At 37.7% G+C, this 23,789-nt stretch overlaps 1 protein-coding gene across 5 annotated transcripts in view; it reads right to left on the bottom strand.

Moving 5' to 3' along the window:
• The window catches only part of KIDINS220 (kinase D interacting substrate 220), a 67,604-nt gene that overhangs the window by 30,689 nt on the left and 13,126 nt on the right, over positions 1 to 23,789 (bottom strand). For all 5 annotated transcript variants that reach the window (XM_062489709.1, XM_062489705.1, XM_062489706.1 and 2 more), the window contains 13 exons: positions 22,312 to 22,410; positions 21,564 to 21,662; positions 20,430 to 20,607; positions 19,756 to 19,920; positions 18,229 to 18,408; positions 17,717 to 17,882; positions 16,707 to 16,858; positions 14,046 to 14,335; positions 10,147 to 10,287; positions 8,822 to 9,065; positions 8,573 to 8,661; positions 7,458 to 7,602; positions 5,675 to 5,837 (listed from right to left, as the gene is read on the bottom strand). In XM_062489709.1, coding sequence (XP_062345693.1) covers positions 5,675 to 5,837; positions 7,458 to 7,602; positions 8,573 to 8,661; positions 8,822 to 9,065; positions 10,147 to 10,287; positions 14,046 to 14,335; positions 16,707 to 16,858; positions 17,717 to 17,882; positions 18,229 to 18,408; positions 19,756 to 19,920; positions 20,430 to 20,607; positions 21,564 to 21,662; positions 22,312 to 22,410 — 2,111 coding nt within the window. The remainder of the gene's footprint in view (positions 1 to 5,674; positions 5,838 to 7,457; positions 7,603 to 8,572; positions 8,662 to 8,821; positions 9,066 to 10,146; positions 10,288 to 14,045; positions 14,336 to 16,706; positions 16,859 to 17,716; positions 17,883 to 18,228; positions 18,409 to 19,755; positions 19,921 to 20,429; positions 20,608 to 21,563; positions 21,663 to 22,311; positions 22,411 to 23,789) is intronic.

Genomic DNA, 23,789 nt, shown 5'->3' with positions numbered 1-23,789 from the left:
AGATCTCACAGTCCAGCTACTAACAGCTCCAAAAAGTGGCAGGCTTGTATCTGCCACATCTAGAAGAGAACTGGTTAGCTCACAGATACAGAAACTCCCCCCAAGGCCTCTGGATGGGCAAAACCCTCCAGAAGGACAGGCATGAGAGTTACAAAATTACTTCAGTTATTTCTAGGAACATTTTCCAATTGACAAAGTACTACAGACTTTGATTTCTGCCATGATAAGAAGGATACAAAGAGATAAAATGTGATTCTTCTTTAGTGGGACAATTTAATGAGGAAATGGAAGACATTTCTTCTCATACAATCAGCTTTAACAGCATGGTTTTTGTTCAACAAGGTGGTAATATCAATCCCTAACATCTTTAGCCTTAAGAAGTAGAAAATATCAAGAAACAAAGACAACCAAGACTCAGAGCCTTAAACTGAAATGAAAAAATTATGACTTTTGGGGAAAAGAAATAAATTAATCAAATGTCTTAGGAAGGAGGAGGGCTGGAGAAGAGAGGAGAAAGTACTCTGGAAAAATTGAGGATCGTCACTGCTTGATGTGAGACTACAGCTTTCCTCAGCCTCTGAAATAGATCTACTTCAGTACAACCATTTTGAAATGTGATTATTAGAAACTCAGTCTTCAGAACTTAGAAAAACCACAGATCTGTATAATACAATACATCATGTCCTTCCATTGATTTGTTAGGGACTCCTAAGGACACTTTGATTTTCTGACTGAAGTGGGACACAGAAAATTTTTCAGAGAAATCAGCAACAATTTTTGAATTCCTTTCTTTAGTGCAGACTTACTGCCCACTGCTAAGTTAGCAGGATCATGGATGAGATTATTTTCCCCAGCAGGGTATGGCACCTATATATATCCACCATGATTTTGCAACTTACTCATAGCTACTTCCACAACCCTCTGTGAAACAGTTATCCTCGTTATATGCCCACATGGCATCTCCTCCCTCTGTCAGACCATTGACTGTAATGTCAAATAGCACAAGAATTATCTCTGGAAACCTCACCTGCTAGTTTTTCACGAGATACACACTTTCACTTCCTTCTTTTGTTTTCCAGGGGCAATTGTGTCTGTTATTATCTTAGATTTTAATACATTTAGATGTTTCTAGATTAAGATCTTGCTTAAAATGTCTTAAATTTCAAAATACTTCCTTGTCTTCTTCCTATGTTCATTGACTCTGTTGAGAATTCAGTTTCTTGAAATGTATCTTTTTTCTACAAAAGCCACAGTGACTTTTCCCAAGATATCGTCTATTTAGATCTGGCACTGTCATTTATTCTTGTGTCATGGATGCTTTACTTGCTTTCACAAGAGAGCACATTCCCATAGCTGGCTAATTTACAAGTCTGAGAAGTCTCAGTTGCAAATATTCAACAGAAACTTGCTTTAATCTGACAACTTAATTCTCTTAGAAATTTATTTGCAGAAAGCCCACATATTTTATTCCACTTCAGAGCTTTAAAAATTTGCCTTTTGCAACTTCTGCAAACCACTTTGGTATTACACAAAGTTGACATTAGGAAGACTCTTTACAGTAACATAGAAGAGAATGCAGCACAACATAAATCTAGAGGAATATTAACTCTATGTCATAGCTATAAATAAAATAGTAAACATAATTAAATTAGACCAGGATAGAGAAATGGATAATGACAACAGTGAGCTTGACCATAAAAGAACCCAAACACAAAAGGGAAGGAGAGACAAAATCAGAATTAAGATCTTAACCTGTTAAGAAGAGAAACTATATGAAAATCCTGATGATGAGAAAAGGCAACACATAACCTGAAGGAGTAAATACTACTACTAATAAAGATACCAGGTGGAACGCAAGACCAACCAGACCAGCAGAGAGACAGAGGCTGAAATGACAGAAGTGAGATGATACAGAAGGTCAGTTTAAAAAAGTAAAAAGAGTAAAGATGTTTTTCTCGAGCAAACAGACTGAAAGCCAACAAAGCAGATTCAGCATTTTCTTTTCAAAATTTGCCACAGTGACAAAGCATGGACTTATTCTTCTCTACAAAAGACTGAGAGCATAGTGCCTCTACCTGTTACTATAAGAGATGTTAAGTGACTCCAGCTCATAAAAGTTCTTCACAGAGGTGTGCCTCTGTAGCAAATCAAAGCCTTATTTTCTTTAGAGGGCTGGGGGAGGGTTCTGTTTTGGGTTGGGTTTTTGTGGGTTTCATTGTGGCTTTCTAATTGGTTTTGTGGTTTGTTTGGGTTTTTGGTTTTTGGGTTTTTTTTTGTTGGTTTGTTCTTGTTGTTGGTTTTGGTTGTTGTTTTTTTGGGGGGGAAAGTCTGTGTTATTTTGGTTTTGGTGGGTTTTTTGTGAGGGTGGTTTTTTTTTGTTTGTTGGGTTTTCTTGTTATAAACTCTGGAGGAAATTTCCCAATATGATATTCAGTAGGTTTTTCATCTCTGAATGGTATGATACAGGAAAGATACACTTCTCCTGACAGACCTGGTTTCATATTCATCAATATAGTCTTCAATATGCTTCACAGTATCTGTAGAAAAAGACAAATTTACTTTCCCCAACAAGCCTTCATAATAAGAATATCTCAGTTAGCTTTATTTTTAATGACAAACTGAAGCACAGAAATAGAGGTATACTTATTTAGTTACCAAATTGAGGTATCCACGCCCAGTATCTCCAGATATAGCTCTGAACACTGAGTACTTAGCAATATCAGCCTACAGAACCATAAGATGTACACCACCTCCCCACAGAGGCACAAATGCTACCCAAGTGAAAGGTACTCTAGAGGTTACTAGTCCAGCATCACACAAACTCTGACTAATAGTTGTGGAACAGCTGTCATTGTCCTACGTTAGTCACTGCATTCAACTTCAACAGATAGCACTGAAACATGACAGAAGATGGGCCTCTCTTTTACTACAGTTTGCAAAATTAAATTCTGGATATTACAAGACGGGAAGCTCATGGAAGCAAAATAACATATAATCGTGGAAATCATATATATCATTGTGCCTGCATTGGGGGGGAATTAACTAAAGATATATTTACTCTTTTTCTTCTTAGTGCTTGCTACCCGATTCTTTTCGTTTTCCTGTATTTTTTCTACGCTGTGAAAGTATCGCTTTCCCCTGGAAGCGCTGAAAGCCAAGGCTCAGCTGGCAGCGCTCTCCGCGGCTCTGCCGGGCCAGGAGCGCCCTCTGCCGGCACGGCGCTGCCAAGACCTGCGGCACCAGCGCTGCCGCCCGGGACAAAGCTGGGAACAGAAGGGCCCGGCCCGGGGAACACGGCCGTAGGGCAACACGGGGTTAATGTCCCCGTCACACCCTGAGCGCACACACGGATCACCTACAGTAGCTGTTCCGCTGAAGGGAGCTGCAACAGCAGCTGTAACACATGCCAGTGTGGTCACTCTCTGCTCACAACCTCTGCAGCCGAGGGGTTGGTAATGGAGAGTTCTCACTGCAAGGGAAGCCTGGTGATTCAAAAGCTTTTTAACACTTGATATTTTAAAATTTGGAAGAGTAACTGCAATATCAAAGCATGCTGCTTACACAGAGAAAGCAATCAAGTGTGAAACTCTAACACAGAACCTACAAGATTCCTTTCAGCGAAGAGAGATGTCCAAGCAGCAACCCTAAGACTGCAGGGTCACAACAAAAAGTAGTTTGACACAAACTATTCAATACTAGGAAAACTATGATCTTGAGCAGTAACACAAACTCAGTACAGGAACAAGCTACATAATTAGCAAAATCTGGTATGTATTTATGACACTCCAAATGGGAAAGCTGCTCTACAAACTAATAAAACTTAGAAAACTGAAACAGAAGTCTTAGAAGAAGAAATAACTTTGAAATTACACTGAAACAGTTATTTAAGACAAGTTACTTTAAACAGTTGCAGATCGAAAAGAACAGCAAAGACACAGAAAGGATTACTTTAGATAAAACACAATTTTAGAGCTCTAGATAATCCCAGAGAAGAGTTCACAGACCTTTTCACATTCAGCATATGATAAAGATGGTCACCCAAATCACCAGACAGATGAGACCTCAGCTTTGTCAATACTTCAGGAGAGTTATATATGCAGCTCCTTACATGTTCAACAGAAGGGGCTGAGGAGACAAATTCTCTTCCTGAGCACGCAGCAACATTATTGTTAGAATTTTTTTTTTAATTGTTAAGAAGCCAAAGAAACGAAGTCTTTTAGCTTTATCATTTTCATATCAAATAATCCTGTTGGGTTTTTTTGCTAAAGAGAAAATCCTGAATGTTGTTTTCCTTTTACTTGTTTTCCTGGTATTGCAGGTAGAATACAAACAGGCTTCCTTAAAAGGCAGTGACCACCTTCCCTTTCCAATACATAGGGCAGAGTTCTTCACTGTTTCTTCCCAGTATGTACTCTGGTTTTAAACACTACAAGGTTACCTATACACTTGTACTTGTCAGTTATAAAGTAGCAGTCTACTCAAGTGGCTGCATCACTTCCAAACAACGTGCATAGCAAGAGGTACAACATAGCAGCAGTCACGAATCTCCTCCACACCTTAACTAATAAACCATGACATGCTCCAGCGGGCACCGAGCATCAACAGCTCAACTGTTTGTGCTAACAACAAACAATCCAGAACCCAAATAAGTTATTCACATTCAATTGTGAATGTCCTTTTTTTTATTCATTGTTACTACAATTTAACATCCATGAATACTGGAATTACTAGCGCCCATTTATGAGAATAAATCAGGTCTCTAATACCTCCTCTGGTTTATCAGAAGACAAACATTGTTATGTCTTAAGACAGCTCTGGACTTTGATCACCCTTAAGTGATTTACTACCGTAGATGCCAATAATCAGAAAACTGGAATGAGTTTATTGGATAAATACTTCAACTTTTCTTTCCTAATACAACTCATTCAATCTTTCCCAAACAATCCTAATTCCATTCTCAACACTTCAACCATTCTCAGCCCATCCCAGACCCTAGCACAGTTCATTGACTTTCTCCTATTCCTTGACTTTTAGTGCAGGGCACACTTCCAATATTTTATTGCCAAGTTCATTCCCCTAGACCCTGCAAAATCTCTAGATTTTCTGGTGACTTGTTCAATCAGTCACAATCTTCCCTCTTTACCTCAGCCACTCTTTTCATCTGATCTCAATTACATTTCATCCAAGTCAAACTTTTCTTCTCCCTGACTCTGATTCTTTTATTCTGCTTCTCTTCTATAGGCCCCACTCTCAGTCACATTCACTCTCTTCCATTCCTCCCACTGTCATCAGGTCACAACCCACAAATCCTTTCTTTCAAGCAGAGGGTTCTGGAGAGAGATGTTCACTGGCAACACGGAGCAATTTGTTCTCAGTAGCAGTACCTAGATAGCTCTGTTGGACAGCAACTTGTAGCAGAAATGGAGAAAGTCATGCTCTTTTTCATATGGCATTGCCATAGCACACCTGCTAAGCACAAAACCTTACAAGATTTTTATTGGTAAGGCCAGTTTCTGCTGGGGTTATTTAAGATTAACAAAGAACTGGAAAGAACAAGTTATGAAAAAATGCCCAAATTGTATCTTGGCCAAAGTAAAGATGATTCTAGTGAACACTAATAATGACCATTATTTTAACCACTGAAAGTGCACACCATTACGAGAATGATGACTACCTCTCATAGATGGTTTTTAAAGTCAGATGATCTGGAACACCTTCAGTCTCTTCAAGATGCAGGATAAGCCATGATGTTCTATACGGCCACTGCTCTGTGAGATTGATCCAACTTGCCAGTCTGTCCCAATTGAATGTGATCTGATTAGCTCTCAATAAACGACCTAAAGGAACAGGGAAGAAGAAAAGAGTTAGAGTTAACTTACTCCGACAAAATTCAATAAAGAATTTAGAGAATTTTTTCTCCCATTTGAAAGATACCTTTTTCCCCTCAAAGTAACAGCTATGTTACTTTGTTATTATCTGATCTTTGAACTTCCTACAATACATTTTTTGCTCAGTAAATTCAAAATCATCACAAGTTGCATCTAAAAATATCCTTTTACAATCTAATAAAAATCCTTGGAAATCCTGGTCAAAATATGAGACTCTCCAAAACTGTAAACTTCAGCCACAGGTTAAACACTAATTACTATCATCCTGCTACTGGTGAATCTTCACTTACTTCAACAAAATTCAATCAAGAATTTCACGCAGCATTAATTTCTCCATCTAAACACAGAATGTCATGCTAATACTTTGATAGATTTTCTATGCACTGGCATATGAAAAGTGGTAAAAAAAAGTTAACCACACAACTGCCAACTTTGATGGCCAATATAGTAAAATTCAAAGCTATAAAAAAGACTGTTTTAAGTTAGTAAGGCAAGGTATAAATTACAAATAAAGTTATTTTAAAAAACAGAAAAAGTTAATGCTTCAATTTATGCATTTGAAGTTTCAGCAAATTGTCTATAATTCCATTGTTAGTATCTGCAATGACATGTAACCTACAGCCTGAAGGCTCTGTTGATAAAGCTGTTTATGAAATCATGTCTAACCACAGATTATACTACACTAAAAGTGTTCTTGAAGGGTCTTATTTTTTTAGTTTAATTTTACAACTAAGGTTTTGTGATTTTGTTATACTTTCATAACTGCACTATAATTTGCCAAAACAAGATAGGTTACATGCTACAAATTGCATTGACAAGCTAAGAGATAACACACTTATGTAAAACATTAGCACAGAATTTGAGGTCTTGCAGATTTATGCTCTTAACTATACACAGTGTGAAAAGTAACTCAATTTCCTTGTTCTGGGTAGCTGTAGGGCTACCTAGTGCCTTCTAGAGTCTGTAATAGAAAAGACACTAAATAACCACTCCTCATTCACTTACTACATGAAATATGTTTTTAATAAACCTCCGTAATCCCTTTTCCAGTTACTTCCAGTTTTTAAACTTCAGAGAAATCAAAGTCTTGACTGTGTTTTGCTGAAGTAAAACAGGTGAGGAAAAGCTCTTACAAGCCTCACATAATTATTTAGGGAAAAAGGATACCAAGTACTCATAGCAAAAATGAACAGGATATATACCTGTTTTTCCTCTCACAGCTTACCTTTTCAGATGTCATCACTACAATCTTTGTTCACACTACAGGAAAACGTAGTTTTCTTATCCCATTTCAAAATCAAAGAATATAAAATTTCCTAAAAATGTAGACTAGAACCATTTGCCTGCCAACTGAAGTCAATGAAACAACAAATATTATGTATCTTTCAAATTCTACACAGAATGGTCTATAATTTTTTCTTACGTTATGGAAGAGTTTGCTTCAAAAGGATTTGCAGAGGCAACAGACAGACTGACTTGTTCAATTTAGTTTACACACTAAAAAGTCTGAGTGTAACTACAAGCAGCAGAAACAATCTTCTTTACTGCATGCAGGCATGTCACACTTACCCGTCACTGAAACAATATTTAGCAACCTCCTCATGGTCTGAGGGCTGATATCACTGAACCAATCCTCTGTAACCAACAGCTTGGTCAAATCAAAAGACATTTGGCGGGTAATGGTCCTCTGCATCTGGCGTCTTCGGTAAGTATCCTGATAATGAAACAAAAACCCAAGGAATACTGATTAGCATTAAAAGCTTTTATGTATTTTCAGTTTTACTTGATAACCAAGTTAGACCCTTTGTGAGTAAGTCTGTGAGGCTGACAGGTAATATCAAATGTACAAGAATTTAATACCGATTTAGCTGTGTAAAAGTTGAACATTATTTCCACAGAAGCCAAGAAGTGGTAAGAGTTACACATTTTATTTCCACGTCAATTCTGACACAGCAAAATAGTGACATAGCAAAATATTTTGTAAGAAGGTTACCACTTTGAGCAATTACATAATTGCTTCCTACTGTCTCTCCAAAGAGTTAGTACCATCCATTTGCTAACTACACATGGAAATTAGGGTGAGCATCAGGTTCCTCTGCTACAAAACTCCCAAAGTCTCTACCAATGGCAGCTCAAAAACCTCAGAATCCTCAGACTCTGTGTCGCTTTTCACAACTTTCTAGATACCTTTTGTTCAACCAGTTTGTTATTTTATGTCAAGATGAAAGAAGAGAAAGCAGAAAAAATGTGGTAGACATTGCAGTACAAGTCTAGTACTTAGTATTTGAAATTCTTTGATTTACTCATTTACTGCCCCTTGTGTAACGTCCTGCAACAAACTGATATCAGGCTTCCACAAAAAAAAAATCCAAAATATGCACACATACACAGACCATAGCTCCTACCAGATTTGCTGTATCATCTCAGCATTCACAGAGAGCTGTACTTAATTTTTTGTGGAAAGGAATACTTTGATGAGCAAGTAAACTTCTTCCTCTCTGACAGAGCATCAATCTACTGATTTAAGAATGGACTTTTCCTACATGAATCATTTATAAAAATTTCATAAGAATGGTTTGATGAGTCTTCCAAGCTGATATTATTGAAAACATCAAAGAAAAAAAAATCAAAAAAGAAGAAAACGTTTTATCAGCATCTCTATTTAGACTAAAAATTCTTCTCACCCGCCTGTTGAGAGCAGTTTTGCTACCAAGTTTGGTCATGTCTCCAAGACTGTTCTGAGAAACTCTTCTGTCAACCTCTTCATGCAATCCTACACAAAGGAAAACAAAGGTAGATATTTTCTCCAGTCATACACATTGGACTGACCAAAAAAATAATGATCTGTCAATTATTTAAACAGTTTCTTCCAAAACATAGATTTTGGATTATTGGTTTTGTAATGCTCATTTCACCCTTCTGCATAACCTTACCTGCATTATCTGCATAAGGAATATCCCCATTGGTTGTTGAAGCTACCATCAGTTTTTTTGCATTACTAAGCCCTCGGCTGTTCAGAAAAACAGGCAAATGGACAATATTTCGCATGTAGTCATGGCCATTTATGTTTGAATCACGCAGAACACTGTTGAGATTCTGGTTAATTGCCTTTATAATAATGTGTGGGTCACTCGCAAAAATTGCAATGAACGGACCTTTTGAAAACAAGACTCGCACCTGTAAAAAAGCAGACAGTACACCTTGTTAATAACAACTAACTGTAGCTGCAGAACATTTGAACATTTGGCTCAACATTTTATATTAATTTTGTTCAAGGAATAAACCTGAGAGGCCAAGAGATGTATGAAGATGTCAGCTTCTTTTATATGAGATATCTAACCATAGGAACTTAGCCTCAATAATAAATAAGCACACTCAACAATTTAACAGCAGAATTTACAGTGGAAGTCATCACCAAGGATGTATCATGCAGTAATGTTCCAGTCCCCCACAAATATTTAGCATTTATGTATTTTTTATCTAAAGTACTTCAGTGGCAATGACGGCAATACAACACCAAATATTTTAAGTTTGCTTCAACAGAATTATTATTTTCCATAGTCTTTGATTGTTTCAAACCTTTTCAAAAGTACTAACATACAATTTAATTTTCAACTGTTAAAATCCATCAGTTTTAGCATTATAGTGTTGCCAATGTACACAAATATTAATTACCACAACATTGTAGGAAAACAGTTTGTAAGGATCATGCAGAAGGCAATATTTCCCAATGAACTACAGCTGTACTGATTACTGAGGAGTGGAAATAGCCTTGCCTGCCCAATGAGGATGGAGGTTATAAAAGAGTGGGGTAGCCGGCCCCTAGTTGCAGTTTGAGACTTGAGAGTCTGCTGGCTGTGCTGAGGAAGGGATGTGTGGCTGTGCAAGGGACAGACAAGGTAAGAAGATGCTGTGTGAGGGACAGACAGGGTTAAGTGGCCAGGTAAGGGACAGTTTGGGTTTAGTCAGTCTTGCAGAAGGACGAAGGAAACTCCAAGAGAGGAGAGAAGGAGTCAGAGCTGTGTGGAGCTGCCTGTGAGGAAAGGAGTCAGTACTGCATGGAGTTGCCTGAGAGAAGGCATGGAAAGCTTTTAATCAGGGACTGGTGATGCTGCCAGTCATGTCCCTCTCAACATTACTGCAACACAACATAGCCTTTTTACAGAAAACACACAATAACTGTATGTATCTGAGCTCATCTGTGGAAGAGATCATGCATATAATACAGAGGTTATCTTCATAAAATGATCCAACTCACAGTATCAAGCATCTGTAAAACTTTGTCCTGTTCACAAGCATCCAATCCATCAATAATTACAACAAGCCTAGTCTGATTCTGAGTGAAGCCGTCAATGGTTTTTGCCATTTTGGCCATCAGTTCCACTTCACATTTCAAAACCTATAAAAACAAAACACAAAGAAGGAAAAGACATCTCTATGATACTTTACACTGATAAAAATATAGATATTTCCTTTTGCAGATGATTTGTCCCAAAAATACTTCAGTAAGATTACAAGAAAAAACTTAAAAATACTCAAAATGAAAAGTCCTAAAATGTTACTTCCAACATATTTATTTCTCACTTAAACAAAAATGTACAGCAGAAACATATATTCTGCTTTGATATAACAAACTATCCTTATTTAAAATTCATTACAATATTATTTAAGATTATAATATTCATGCACAGTAAAACATTATTTAAGAAGTAAATATAAGAGCATTTGTAGCTTCAGCTAGTCCTCAAAAATTGCTCTGCATAAAGTGTACAGCAAAATTTTCTATCTGCCTTCCAGCCAAGCACATTATGCTATTACTCTAAAGCTCAGTCATTGCTATTCAAGATGAGCAGCCTGAAGAGTTGTTAAGCTTTTCAACATTATTACATATGTAACAACCACCCATAACATAAAAACAAAGGTGGAATTTGCCTGCCCTAAATTCAACAGCTAACAGCAGACATTACAATCTCATCTCTTAACCAGCAGATTCAATAGAATGCACACAATAAGATGACTTAAAACAGATTAATAATTCCCCTGAATTACATACTGCTCTCCTCTGATGGCAAAGGGTGAACCTAACTCCTAAAAGGCTGAAGCTATGTCAGGTAAATAGCACTCTACAAACAATGGTCAAGAAACACAGTACCAAGATACAATCAGATCTTCTGTGCAGCAAAAACATGGCACCCGGCATACTGGCATCAGAAGGGATTCACCTTCCTCAATGGGCAAGGAGAGCCTTTTACCAGGAGCCAGCACAGTTAATTGACACAGCTTTAAACAAGATATGACAGGAGAGTGGGATAGTATCAGGCTTGCCCAGAACAAACCGTGGGATGACACACCAAGGCTAGAGGGATGCAGAGCTCGTGAGGACCTCATCTGAAATGTACTGGCCACACTGAAGCACGCTTGAAAGCCTTATGGAGATGAGGCAGAGGCTTCTGAGATAACAGAAGTCAACAGGAAAACACCACTGAAATACTTCAAAGAAATTAAAAGGTGTTCCTCTAAGAAGGTGACACAGCTGACTGTCCAGCTGAGGTACCTCTAGCTCAGTGCACACAGAGTGGACAACTAACAGGAGGAGCTGGAAGCCACCATGCTGCTAGAAAGCTATGACCCAGCTGCCATTCCAGAAACTTGGTGGATGAATCCTATGACTGGACTGCAACTATTGATGGCTGCAGGCTGTTCAATGGGACAGGAGAGGAAGGAGGGGAGGAGAGGCTGCCCTCTACACCAAGAGACGGAGATATCACCAAGAGATGCCTCTGAGAAGCAGCCACAAACTGATGGAGTCAGTGCATAAAATTTGCAAGGACCAGACCAATAAATGACACCCTGGGGTTTGTGTCTGTAAAAGGCCTCATCAAGGGAAGCCTACTGACAATGGCTTCATGTCCCAGCTACAGGAGGTACCATGCTCATGGGCTTGCATCCTCCTGGGGAACTTAGATGACCCCCAACATCTGGAAATGTAGCCTCATGAGCTGTCAGCAATCCAGGAGATTGGTAGAATGCATGGAGGACCTTCAGTTGGGCAGCAGACAAGCTCGACCAGAAGTGGAGCAACACTTGGACCTGATGGTCAATAACCTAAGTGAGCTAATTGGGGATGTCAAGCCTGGAGGCACCCTGGGCTGCGGTAATCACACACTGGTGGAGTTTGCAGTCCTGAGGGATATGGATCAGGTAAGGAGTAAAGTCAGCACACTGCATTTTAGGAAAGTGAACCTTTAGATCTTCAAAGAGATAGTCAACAGACCACCTGGAAAACTGCCCACAGGGACAACACAGCTGGCAGACTTTTTTAGGATGCCTTCCATGGAACACAAATGCCTGTAAACCCCAGGAACAAGAAAATTGTAAAATAAATTGTAAAAGGTGGCTGCACTGAGCAGAGACCTGCTGGTCCAACCAAAGACCAAGAAGTAAATGCACAGGCAGTGGAAGCAAGCACAGGTATGCTGGGAAGATACAGCACAGTCTGGTTGTGACAGGATGTGGTGAGGAAAGCCAAGGCACAGCTGGAGCTGAACTTGTCAAGAGGTGAAAATAAAATTACCAAGGGTCAATAGCTCAGTGTCCCAATGCACATCAATGACAACTGCTGTCCCTCAGAGATCTAGACTGCCACCAGTGTTGCTTAATGTCTGCATTAATGACATGAATGAAAGGATCAAGTGAATCCTCAGCAAGTTTGCAGATAAGACCCAGTGGTGCAGTTGACACACCCGAGGGACAGGATGCCATCCACAGGGACCTGGACATGCTCAAGAAGGGTGTTCATGAGGTTCAACAAGGCCAAGTGCAAGGCCCTGCACCTGCGTACTGAACCCCTGGTATCAATCCAGGCTGGGGGAACAGATACAGAGGAGCCCTGCCAAGAGGGACATGGGAGTGCTGTGGGTGAGAGGCTGGACTTTACCCAGCCACGTGCCCTTGCATCCCAGAAAGAAAGGCATCTTGGGCTGCATCCAAAGCAGCATGGGCAGCAGGTGAGGGAGGGGATTCTGCCCCTCTGCTCCACTCTGGTGAAACCCTACCTGCAGTGCTGCATCCAGCTCTGCACTCCTCAGCACAGGAATGACACCAATGTATTGGAGCAAGTCCAGAGGAGGCCACAAAGATGATTAGAGAGATGGAGCAATTCTGCTGTGATGAAAGGCTGAGAGAATTGGGATTATTCTGCCTGAAGAAGACAAGATTCTGGGGAGATGTTTTTTGTGGCTTTCCAGTACCTAAAGAGGCCTGTAAGTAACATGAAGACAAACTTTTTAGCAGGGTGTTTTGCAAGAGGACAAGGGGAAATGGTTTTAAAAACTGAAGGACAGTCAATTTAGGTTAGATATAAGAAAGAAGTTTGTTTAAAATGAGGTGGTAAAACATGAGTACAGACTGCCAAAAGAAGTTGTGGATGCCCATCCTTGGAAACATTCAAGGTCAGGTTGCACTGGGCTCTGAGCAGCCTGATCTAATCAAAGATGTCCCTGCTTGTTGTAGGGAGATTGGACTGGCTGACCTTTAAAAGGTCCCTTTCAACCCAAACTATTCTATGACTGTATGAAAAATATTTGTACAACAGATTCTTATACAATACTTTGGCTGTAATCTACAAAGTCACCAATCACGATGCTACATTTGACTTTCAAATAGGAGCATATAGCATATCTGATGACAGGCTGAGAACACATTCATCAGTTTATAGGTAGAGGCCAGCAAAACAATAGTATTTTCTACAATTTTTCATTAAATATGTGTAGTGTTTTGGAATGTTTGAAAGGCTTGTTTTTATACCTTCAGAGGATTCTCAAAGTTATTCTTTCTAATTTTATGAGCTAAAGTAAGCCTTTACTAAATAATAGTAATTGAGAATTGTTTTCTAAGTACTTTCTTCCCAGAAAAAAAAATTCTGAAAACTGAAACCCCAAATTTAATATTCATGGTTAAGCAGATAGATCTCACATACAATTACCTCTCATAATTACCACTGGCACAGAAGTGTTCCATTCAGTAAAAACTCACTAAGTCTCATTCTTCTGTTGTGAAACTTGGCCCAATTAAATTAATGGTGCCCCACCTTAATAACGCTCCATGTCTGGGGGTTTGTTTCATTCCTTTTAAGGGCCAATTCATATAAATGCTCACCTTCATGAACCCCTCGCTCTTCAACTTGTGAAGCTTGGAGGCAGCACTGTGAAGACGTTTTCTCTGAGAATTCAAAACTGAATCCATCACCTGCCACCACGTGCGGCAATTCAAGAAAAAGGCCAAACCAACAATACAGGTCACTGTTATGAGAATAACATTCACTGTCATGTTGGCCGATTCCATGTTGAAAATTGCTAACAGGGCGATTGCAGAAACAACGCAAGACAAGATGAACAGGAAAATCACAAAAGATGGGAGGCAGCAAGTTTTCTTCCATTTCTTTTTACCTAGGAAACAAGTATTGCTGTTAGAATTAATGTGCAATGTGTAATGACAGGTGAGTGCAAAATCCATGAACTTGCATACTTCTCATAAAACACTAACTAGCACAAAAGCTTACTGCGGTGTTACCACCCAGTCACATACCAGTGGGAAAAAAAAATCTATTTTTTGCCAAAATTCTTGGAAATTATGAAGCAGAGATATTCCTTCACTCTTCAGTTTATTTCCATCATTTCAAGAAAACCATACTGGATGGAAATAACAAATTTTGTATCAGTGCAATCACCCCTTTTGTGGTATCACTTTGTAAAGTGTATTTAGGTAAATAAATTGGAAGACAACGATACAGGGACTACTCAGTTTTAAAGTGGAAACGGGTACTTACATAATCTAATAGTAATGGTACCATTGAAGAGCTAAACCAAAATTGCAACCTGAGGCCATCCTTTTTTGCATGCCAAAACACACATAAACGGGAAAACTGCAGCAAATATGGTTTGGACAGTTCACAAGGGCCCCAGAGGAGAGTATGGAGCTCCTTACTTAAGTGGGCTGATAAGAAAGAAGCAAATACTGCAATCGGAGCTTAGCACAGCTGAATCAGTGACCAAAGAAACAGTATTTTCCAAAGCAGCAGTCTCTGCCTTTAGGACTTGTACAGATCAGTGGTACATCTAGAAAATTGCTATCTTCTGGACACACTTGTTGGTAACAAAGAACAGAATAACAGTGACCTGAAGCAAAATTATGACAGCTAAAAATCAGTATTTGAACTGCAGGGGGAAAATCAAATTTTTAATATGCTAAGTACAAAGAATACCCAAGGGTTATATGTGGACCATACTATTCTCTAGACGAAGGTATGAGCTGCAAAGGTTTTTCACACTGCTGACATAAGTGACTCATAGGATTGTGCTGCAGGACAAAGCAACAGAAATGCATAATGACAGAATAAGGGGCAATAAACAAAGGGGAACAGCTCAGCTATAATTAGATTCAGTTCTAGACCTAAATAGAAATGTAAGCATCCTCTTACTAGAAAGAGACAGAACTGGATTAGAGAGACACTTAAACATCATTAACAAAGAAATAACAATTGAAAGAGGCGTGTCTGCAAGTTTACAGAGACAACAGAAATTAAGATACAGGAGGCTAAAAATAAACCTCTATAGAATTTCTCTAAACATCTAGAGGTAATAAACCTACGACCCTAGAACTGTAAACAACTGAAGAAAAGGAAAGAATGTGCAGAATCATCAAATAGATAGAACAAACTTTAAAAATCAATTAGATAATTAGGCAGAGCATAATAGGAAGGCAACAGAGCAATGAATACAAGTGAATGTAAGATTACAAATGAAAGGGAAAATATGATTACTGCAAAGAATCACAAGAAGCCAACACTACACTGCCGTTCTCAAGACAACTCCAGGAAAAATTACAGTATCATGAAAGCTGTTCCATTGAGATGAATGAGAGGAACTGCAGAACCTAACATGGAAAAAAAGGGTGAAAAAATCCACACATCCCTTTCATAAAGAACACTTAGTGATTTTAAAAAAGAACAATGAAGAGTAAGTTGTGTTCAGCACATGGTTGAACACAGCAAACATAGCATGTTTTTTCCAGCCTCTACAGGACAGGAGAGTTGAAAAGTTTCACTTTGTGAGAGGTGACAGATTCCTCAATTTGTGAACAAAAAGAAATGAGAAGTAACTGACACATACTAAAACTACAAGTCCTCAATAAATTGGAAGTTAAACTCAAGAACTCCTTCTTTACAATATCATACCCTACTCTTGCTTATTTCTTTTTCTACAAATCTACAGATGAAACAGAATAAAAAAGCTTGTTCCATTTGGATCAAATAGGTACATTTCTAGTACTAATCCCAGCAATTTGTAGGATTGGACCAACATGTTCTACACATTTAGTATTTCCAAGAATAAGTAGTGGTCACTTATCAAAGCTCTAAATTAAAATTTATTAAACTAAACAAATGTATCATAGCAATACACAAAAGCATTTATTTCCCTTTTCATCTGACTCAGACACAATGACTTAATTGCTATGGAAATATGCTGCATTTATAAGGATGTAACATTAATATACATTTCCACTGACATTTCTGAAAACTATACTTCACAGGAGATATTACTTCATTATATTAATAAAATCAAGATTAGCAAATAAAACAGGGCATTTTTTCTCTTCCAAACAAAGAGTTTCCCCTTCTCTATGAATTTCTGCATGGCTACAACAATTTCTAAGAAGAGCTTATACTGTGAAAAACAGAAGCCCTGGTAACAGTGCACTGAAATGGAATAATTGGAAATGACATTCAGGTAAAAAAAAAAAAAAAACAAAAAAAACCACCTTGTGTATCTTCTGTCTTGAAAACTCGAAATAGCCTTGTTGCTAGGAAACCAAATTCCCTTTCACATGCATCAGAGAGGGTAGCAATCATCTCAGCCAGTGAAGTCTCTCCACCTACACTGGACAGTCTATTGTAGTCTGTAAACAAAAATCTGAAAGAGACAAAACCATGTATTCTTTATACTACAAAAACTTTAAATATTTTCCGGCAACTAAAACAGAAGTCTTGCTGTATCTCTGCAGTTAAAAGTTTGTTTTAAAAAAAATCTACATAGAATTTAACTACTTCTTCTCCATTTATCAACCTCTTCTTTGCCCAACTTCCCATTCTAACACTTGATTTCCTAAAAAGATAAAAATTCTCACATCTCCAATAGTACCTCAGATGACAGCAAAAATGTGAAAATATCTTTATGATGCCAAAACATAATACTGACAAATATTTTCAAAACTGTATTCTGATCTATTTTTACATATTTATAGAGGATTAAAAGAAATAAAAGAAACACAAGATCACATAAAAGTACCACGAGGTTAAAACAGAAGTCTTTGAATAATAGAAGTAAATGAGATTTTCAAACACACAGCATAAGTTTTCTTCTTTTCAGGTAAACTAGAAGCTTTGAATAGTCTCATGCTCTACTTAAAGGAAGAAAAAAAACCCCAAACCTTAACAGAAATAATCAATGGAACAAATATTAAACATACATAATACACAACAAGCTATACCAGAAAATTCTTATTTTATCTGGTATGAGTTTTCATTAGTACAATAAGCCAAAATCCCTAATTCTAAAAAGCACTAACTTTCACCAACTTTGGCAGATGGTTTTGCTTGAAAACACTATCTTCTTCACACTGAAAAGTTTATGATCTTCTAGGGCTACTGTTTTTCAAACAAGAATCTCAACAACTTTTCATATTAAGTTAAACGTTAATATGCACAGTTTGAGAAGTATCAGAGTGAGCTTGACTGATTTATTCAAGAGTAAATAAATTAAATAACTAACCTGACAGGTAAAGCTTTAGTGGTTTGCTCTGGTAGTTCTGGTGGGTTCACAAACATGAGTTTGAGAAGCAACTCTAAATATCCAACATGTCTTGCCAACCTTGTACTCAACACCCAGGCCCAGTTCCATCTCTCCCCTTCTCTCCGGCCACCAAAGTAAATTACAGCTAAAATATTAAAAAGATGTTGTGATTTTAATTTAGTCAATTTAGCAGAAAAGAATAATGAAGTTTGAACAGATAAAGCACAGAGTTCTGTAAAAAAAAGTTATGAAATTTTAGCAGTTAGGCTAAAAATGAGAATGGTAAGAGTAACCTAATGAAATTAAGCAAAATCTTTCATTGTTCGCAAGAATGCCCTCTCACAAATTACACACAAAACGACGAGTCCAAAGGGGTCATATTGTCTACAAAACCATTCAGTATTTTTTCTGAATGGCAAAGCATATCTACAAAGCAATATTTAATTCCAAAAAACAGATAAAAATCTTCATGAATTGCATATAAGACTTACTAAAGAAAATGTAGAGAACAGCTAATAAGCTGAGTGACACTGCTATTCCAAGCTTTGCGTCCACTGTGAAAGCAAGCAATAAACCCAAACCTCCACACAGCAAAAGCGTGAGGAACACAATAAGCCAGGAGAACTGAAACAGAGGTTCAATCTGCTGTCCTGCAAAAGTCTTCATTTCATCTAAAACAAAAAGACAAAGACCAGTTAACGCACAAAGTCACTCAAGAAAGATCATTTGTGAAAATAACTTTTTCAGCAGACTGAATAATTTATCCTGATTATTGATTAAAAAAAAGACAATGATGCTTGAATTCTTCAAACATTAGTGCAAAACCCTACGTTTTCATCCAAGCTATGAATGAAAACATTTAAATACACAATACTCACATTCTTTGCTGCAGATTTTCTAATTCTGAAAGCATATTAAAAGTCATGCCATTTCCTATCCTCCTTTAAAAGTGTAAAACATCTTTTATGACACTAACAAAAATAAATCCACCGTATCTGTCAAAAAATTCCACCCAACCCACAAAATCTCAATTGCTGAAACACGAACTATGTTCCTCAAATCTAAGAATACAATGTGAAGGCTGCAGTATTACTTCTGTTTGTTGATTCTTATATACTAAAACAGCAATTCCTGAAGGAACTTGTTTAGATTCTACAGAATAAGAAATAATAGGTACACAAACCAGAATAAAAAAAATGAGAGAGGAACAGAAGGAAAACACTAAGAAAGTGTTTTAGAAATACAAGGGTTCATCAGCAATAAATATCACAGTCAAAGTACGTACGCTTTTTGTTTATGACATGGAACAGGAGGTGGAAAAAAATGAATGCAGAGATCTCATTTTGGCTAATACAGACATCACAGAAAGTAAGAAATGCAAGACTGGTAGAACTATCTTGAATTATATTGAAACATCTCAGAAAAACAACCTTTACAAGAAAATGCTAAAACTAAATATGATGCCTATTTCCACCAGGAAAAATATTGATTCATTTCATGTACTGCATTTGCCTTCCTCTGTAATTTCAGAAAGTTCAGAAAACTCAAAGAAAGAAGAAAGGGGAAGAAAACTAGATGCAAAGAACATACACTACAGAGAATGAAATATTAATAGCCTGATAATTGTTCTTAAGCATTAAAAAGAAAAAGACACGGGATGCACAATAAATAAATACTGCAGCAGAGGAGGTCTGAACCTGATCAGACACACAAACAGGCCCAGCAAGGCACACTTAAGCAGCCAGACTTTCTGCAGTACCTACAGGGTAGATTCATTGCTGCAGGAAACTCACAGGAAAACAGACAGAAGCACTTAAAGATTGTCTTGACACTGTATAAATGAACACAGGCAACTATGGATGAACTGACCACAGTAAAATTTAAATCCTTTCATCATAGAAACAGAGACCAGATAAAACATCTCATGGACCAACAATGCTCACAAAAACTAGTAACTCCAATGTGATGCTTTTCATAGGTAGATTGGAAGCACTGAAAAGACTAAATCAAGTTTTTACCTTCCAGTTTCTTCAGCAGAAAAGATTTTCCACTTCCCCACTGTGCATACAAGCCTACACAGATGGGTGGCTGCATGGTTGGTTCACTCAGAATATCAGCCAAAGCGCTGCTGTACAGATCATAGCCCAGCATGTCACCATCAGATTCCGTGGGAGACAAGTGCCCTGCAACACAAATACTGTGCTACACAATTTCCCTCTAAGAAAGCTCCTCAGTATGACAATTTTCATACATAAAGTCATGACACATTCACCCATATTTGTAAATACGCTCCTGCCATATAACAGCAGTTATTATTTGTACATTCCTGTTCAAAGGAATTCTAAATCATCCACATAAATTATACATAATTATCACATCTATTAAAGCCCACTAAAAGACTCAAGATCCCAAACCACAGGAAGTCAAAGAAAGTAATTCCTACACAAGCAAGATCCAATTAAAAGCAAAGTGATCAACAGAAGTCTCAGAGTATCCAACACCTAAAGCCAAAATAAGAGGTATATTTGACCTTTGCCAGGCTTTTAGAGTGATGGGGTTTTTGCCAACTGATTTTTAAGCCTTCCCATTAGGTGCAAGATTAAAACATCAAAAATCTGTAGCCACTTTTCAATACTTAACTGAATAAACTGGATTGTCAATATATGAGTGATTAAAAAGAATAAAGACTTACTGGCACCAAATATCTGCGTTAAAATACTCTTCTGGTGGCTACAGTCAATATTGTAAGGGGTTTCTCCTGTCTTGTTGGGTCTATAAAGCAATCTACCATCTTTTGGATTTCTTAAGAGTAATTCAGCAAGTTTACGGCTTCTTCCACGAATAGCAATGTGAAGTGGAGTATCTCCTTTCTGCAACGAAGCAAAAAGCTCATAATATCTAACATGAATTCCTAAGATCATGGACAGACCATATGTTCAATGCTGTTTCAGAAGCATTATTTCCTTGAAATAAATCTTAGGGCACTTTCAAAAGCATCAGTGCCTTATAGCAAGCATTTTTCCCCTTGAAAAAGCATCACAAATCTTTCAGAGAAGACATGTGAAAAAGCAGTTCTTAGAATGCTAAACCTCAGACACTGCCTTCTTTATTAAATGCTTATATTAATATCCTAAAGTTCATAAAAACTATAGTCTCTGTGTAGAAATAAATGTCTACAAGCAAACTCAGAGACTTGTTTGGAACAAAAGACAGTGTTTGTTAGAATGGTTTCAATGTCTGCTCAGAATTCTCCAAAAACTTCCCAGTAAAATATTTCTTATTGTATCAAATCAACATTATTACTTATTCGCCCTAAATATAACAGCAAGAGATTAAAAAGGGACCAAATAAACGTTGCTGTATTTAAAAGGTTTGCAGTCAAAGTAGGCAATGCATAGGAAGATAGCAATGAACAGTTTTATTTGTCCTTGGCATCCCTTTGTTTAATGTCTATTAATCAAAAACTAATATTAGTGACAACAACCATTCTCTGTGCTCTTCTTCAAGTGTACTAAGAATTAGTTGCTTTATCTGTGAAAGTTTTATTCCTCACCTGGATTTTTTTTTTTCAAGTTATTAAGAGCACCCTTATACAACACAAACCAAAACCCAACAATGGGTGGAAACAAATTTACACTGAAGTGTTCTTATCTATTTAATTATTAAACATATGGCAGCGACTAAGCATTTAACTCTTACGGTCTATTTAATTATTAAGCATATGGGAAGCTCTCTTTCTCTATTAGCCTCGACAGCTCTCTCCAAAACCCTGCTGCAAAACTAAAATGATTAAATATACTGAAGTAAAAAATAAATTATTCTTTACCTTGTCTACAGCAGAGACTTTAGCTCCTTTATCCAGAAGAAGCTCTACTATTTCAATATTTCTCATCTTGGTTGCCTTTATAAGTGGTGTTTCTCCATCCTAAAATGGAAAAGTAGGACTAATATAAAGATCTCTGCATACCCAAAACCAAGGAAAAAAAAAGCAACTGGGTAACAAATTAAAACAAAAAAAAATTAAGATAATTAAAATTAAATATGCTACTGTGCAAGCAACAACACTTTAGCACTTGTGTCTGTGAAAAAGTATCCCACACCCAGCTTTCTAGATTGATTAGACTCAAAGAACAAAATACATTTCTGTCAATAACAGTATCAAATAGAGAAAGACAAAATTCAGATAAAATACAAGATACTTGAAAATATTTCAATGCTGTGCCAACTACTTCTCTTATTTTTTCCTTACTGCTGCACATGTCTGAACTCACGCCTAGTAGTATCAGAAATCTCTTCCCTCAGTTTCCAGTAGCACCTGCTGTTTACTCCTTATTGCTGGACATGTCAATGATGCTGAGGTAAAGAATCTACATGTTCCCTGTTATCAAGGATTTAACAGCAAATCATATTTATAAACAGAGAGAACATTACTATTGCTGAGAAGCCTTATTTCAGAAAAACAAAAATTAAGTGTTCAAGGTACCAACACTTCACAAAAATTGAATTTTGTATGATCTTCACATCACATACGAGCTAAGAACAGAGGTCAATTCAATTAAAATTCTAATTGTTACCTTGGTACATGTCTCAGTATCAGGGTTGCATTGCAAGATATCCCTCACCATTGTAGCATTTCCTTTCTCAACTGCCCAATATAAAGCAGTTTTGTTATCCTAAAAAAAAAAAAAAAAGAGTATTAAACGCTAATAGTATTTTCATTTAGTTGGATTAATATCAAAAACAGTGTTTAAAGTACAACCACAGTATACTGAAAACGACATATAATAAAGTGATTTTTAGCACACCTCAAGGCAAAGGTCAACAAATCTAATTGGCACAACAGTAGAATTTAGAGGGGAGGATGCAAATTTGGTTGGGGAATATAAATCTATTTTGAAAACCTTTTTGAAATATATTAAGAGCTTTAACAATCCAAGCAGACTCAACCTGTCTTGTCTAACTCAAATACAGAAATTACCTAATGAAATAAAACAACTTTTTTTCAGAGGCCATGCAAGCTGGAAAGCTGTAAAAGTAGATGGACAAGAAAGCCAACACATAGAACCAGAATGCTGATCAGCCAGACATTTTATCAGTAAACATGGGGGAAGGTTCACAGGTGCAAATCTGCTTCTGTCATCTTTTTTTCCCCCCAGTGATGTGTGAATGTGTGCTACCCCAGAAAGTCTTCACATATGCAATTTTTCTGTAGCCTTGGGACTGCACCATGACTCTTTTTGTTTGATGCATATTTGTGTAGGGACACTTAAGAAAAGCCTTTGAACACACACCTGCTTCTAAGCAGGAATGTCAAAGTACCCCTTGCAACCTTCTACCTTGCCTGCTTCATTCGTTTGCAGCTCTTCCTTTTCCACTCGTGTGCTTCACAGCAAACTGAGCTTAAAGCCTTTCTCAACAGTTTAACAAGACCATTCACTAAGATTTCTTTCCTCTCCAATCACTTGGGTTCCATCTTCTGTCCTTCAGTGAGCTGCCTTCCAAGGCATCAGCCCGAGCTGTACATCAGCTGCACAGCCAGGCACTGCAGGTCTGCTAGGTGCTCCCAGCTGGGTCCTTCCCCCTCCCAGAAGGGCAGAGGAAAACACCACCTGAGCCCTCACCTGCCCCAACACTCACTTTCAAGGGCCTTTTAGCCATGTTTTATCTGCAGAAGGTATCTGCCAACTAGTGATCATATGAATGAATGATCAGCAAGGAACATCATTGCTGGAAGGCTGGACAAGACTCAGCAATATTTCTGAAATGTCACAAATTTGGGCAGCCAACACATTTCCCCATAACACGTTTGGCCAGCAGGCAGGTGCTGCAATGCCAAACAGCAGGGAAGTTGCTCCCATCAGGGAAGGAGCACACATCTCCAATTTTGATACTGCTTGTCCTAAACTATGATATGAAGTGCAAAGCCAGAACATTGCTCTGATGGTACTGACTTGTGCTGTGCCTCCTATAAGGCTGAAAAAGCATTCTCTAGATCAACCAATGCAAACTGCCACTCAAGCAACCTCACACTGCCAGAAGCCACAAGTTTCCC

The sequence above is a fragment of the Cinclus cinclus genome, chromosome 3 (assembly GCF_963662255.1).
Source record: "Cinclus cinclus chromosome 3, bCinCin1.1, whole genome shotgun sequence".
Classification (NCBI taxonomy): domain Eukaryota; kingdom Metazoa; phylum Chordata; class Aves; order Passeriformes; family Cinclidae; genus Cinclus; species Cinclus cinclus.
The sequence above is the reverse complement of the archived record's forward strand: the minus strand, read 5'-3'. Positions and strand labels throughout refer to the sequence as shown.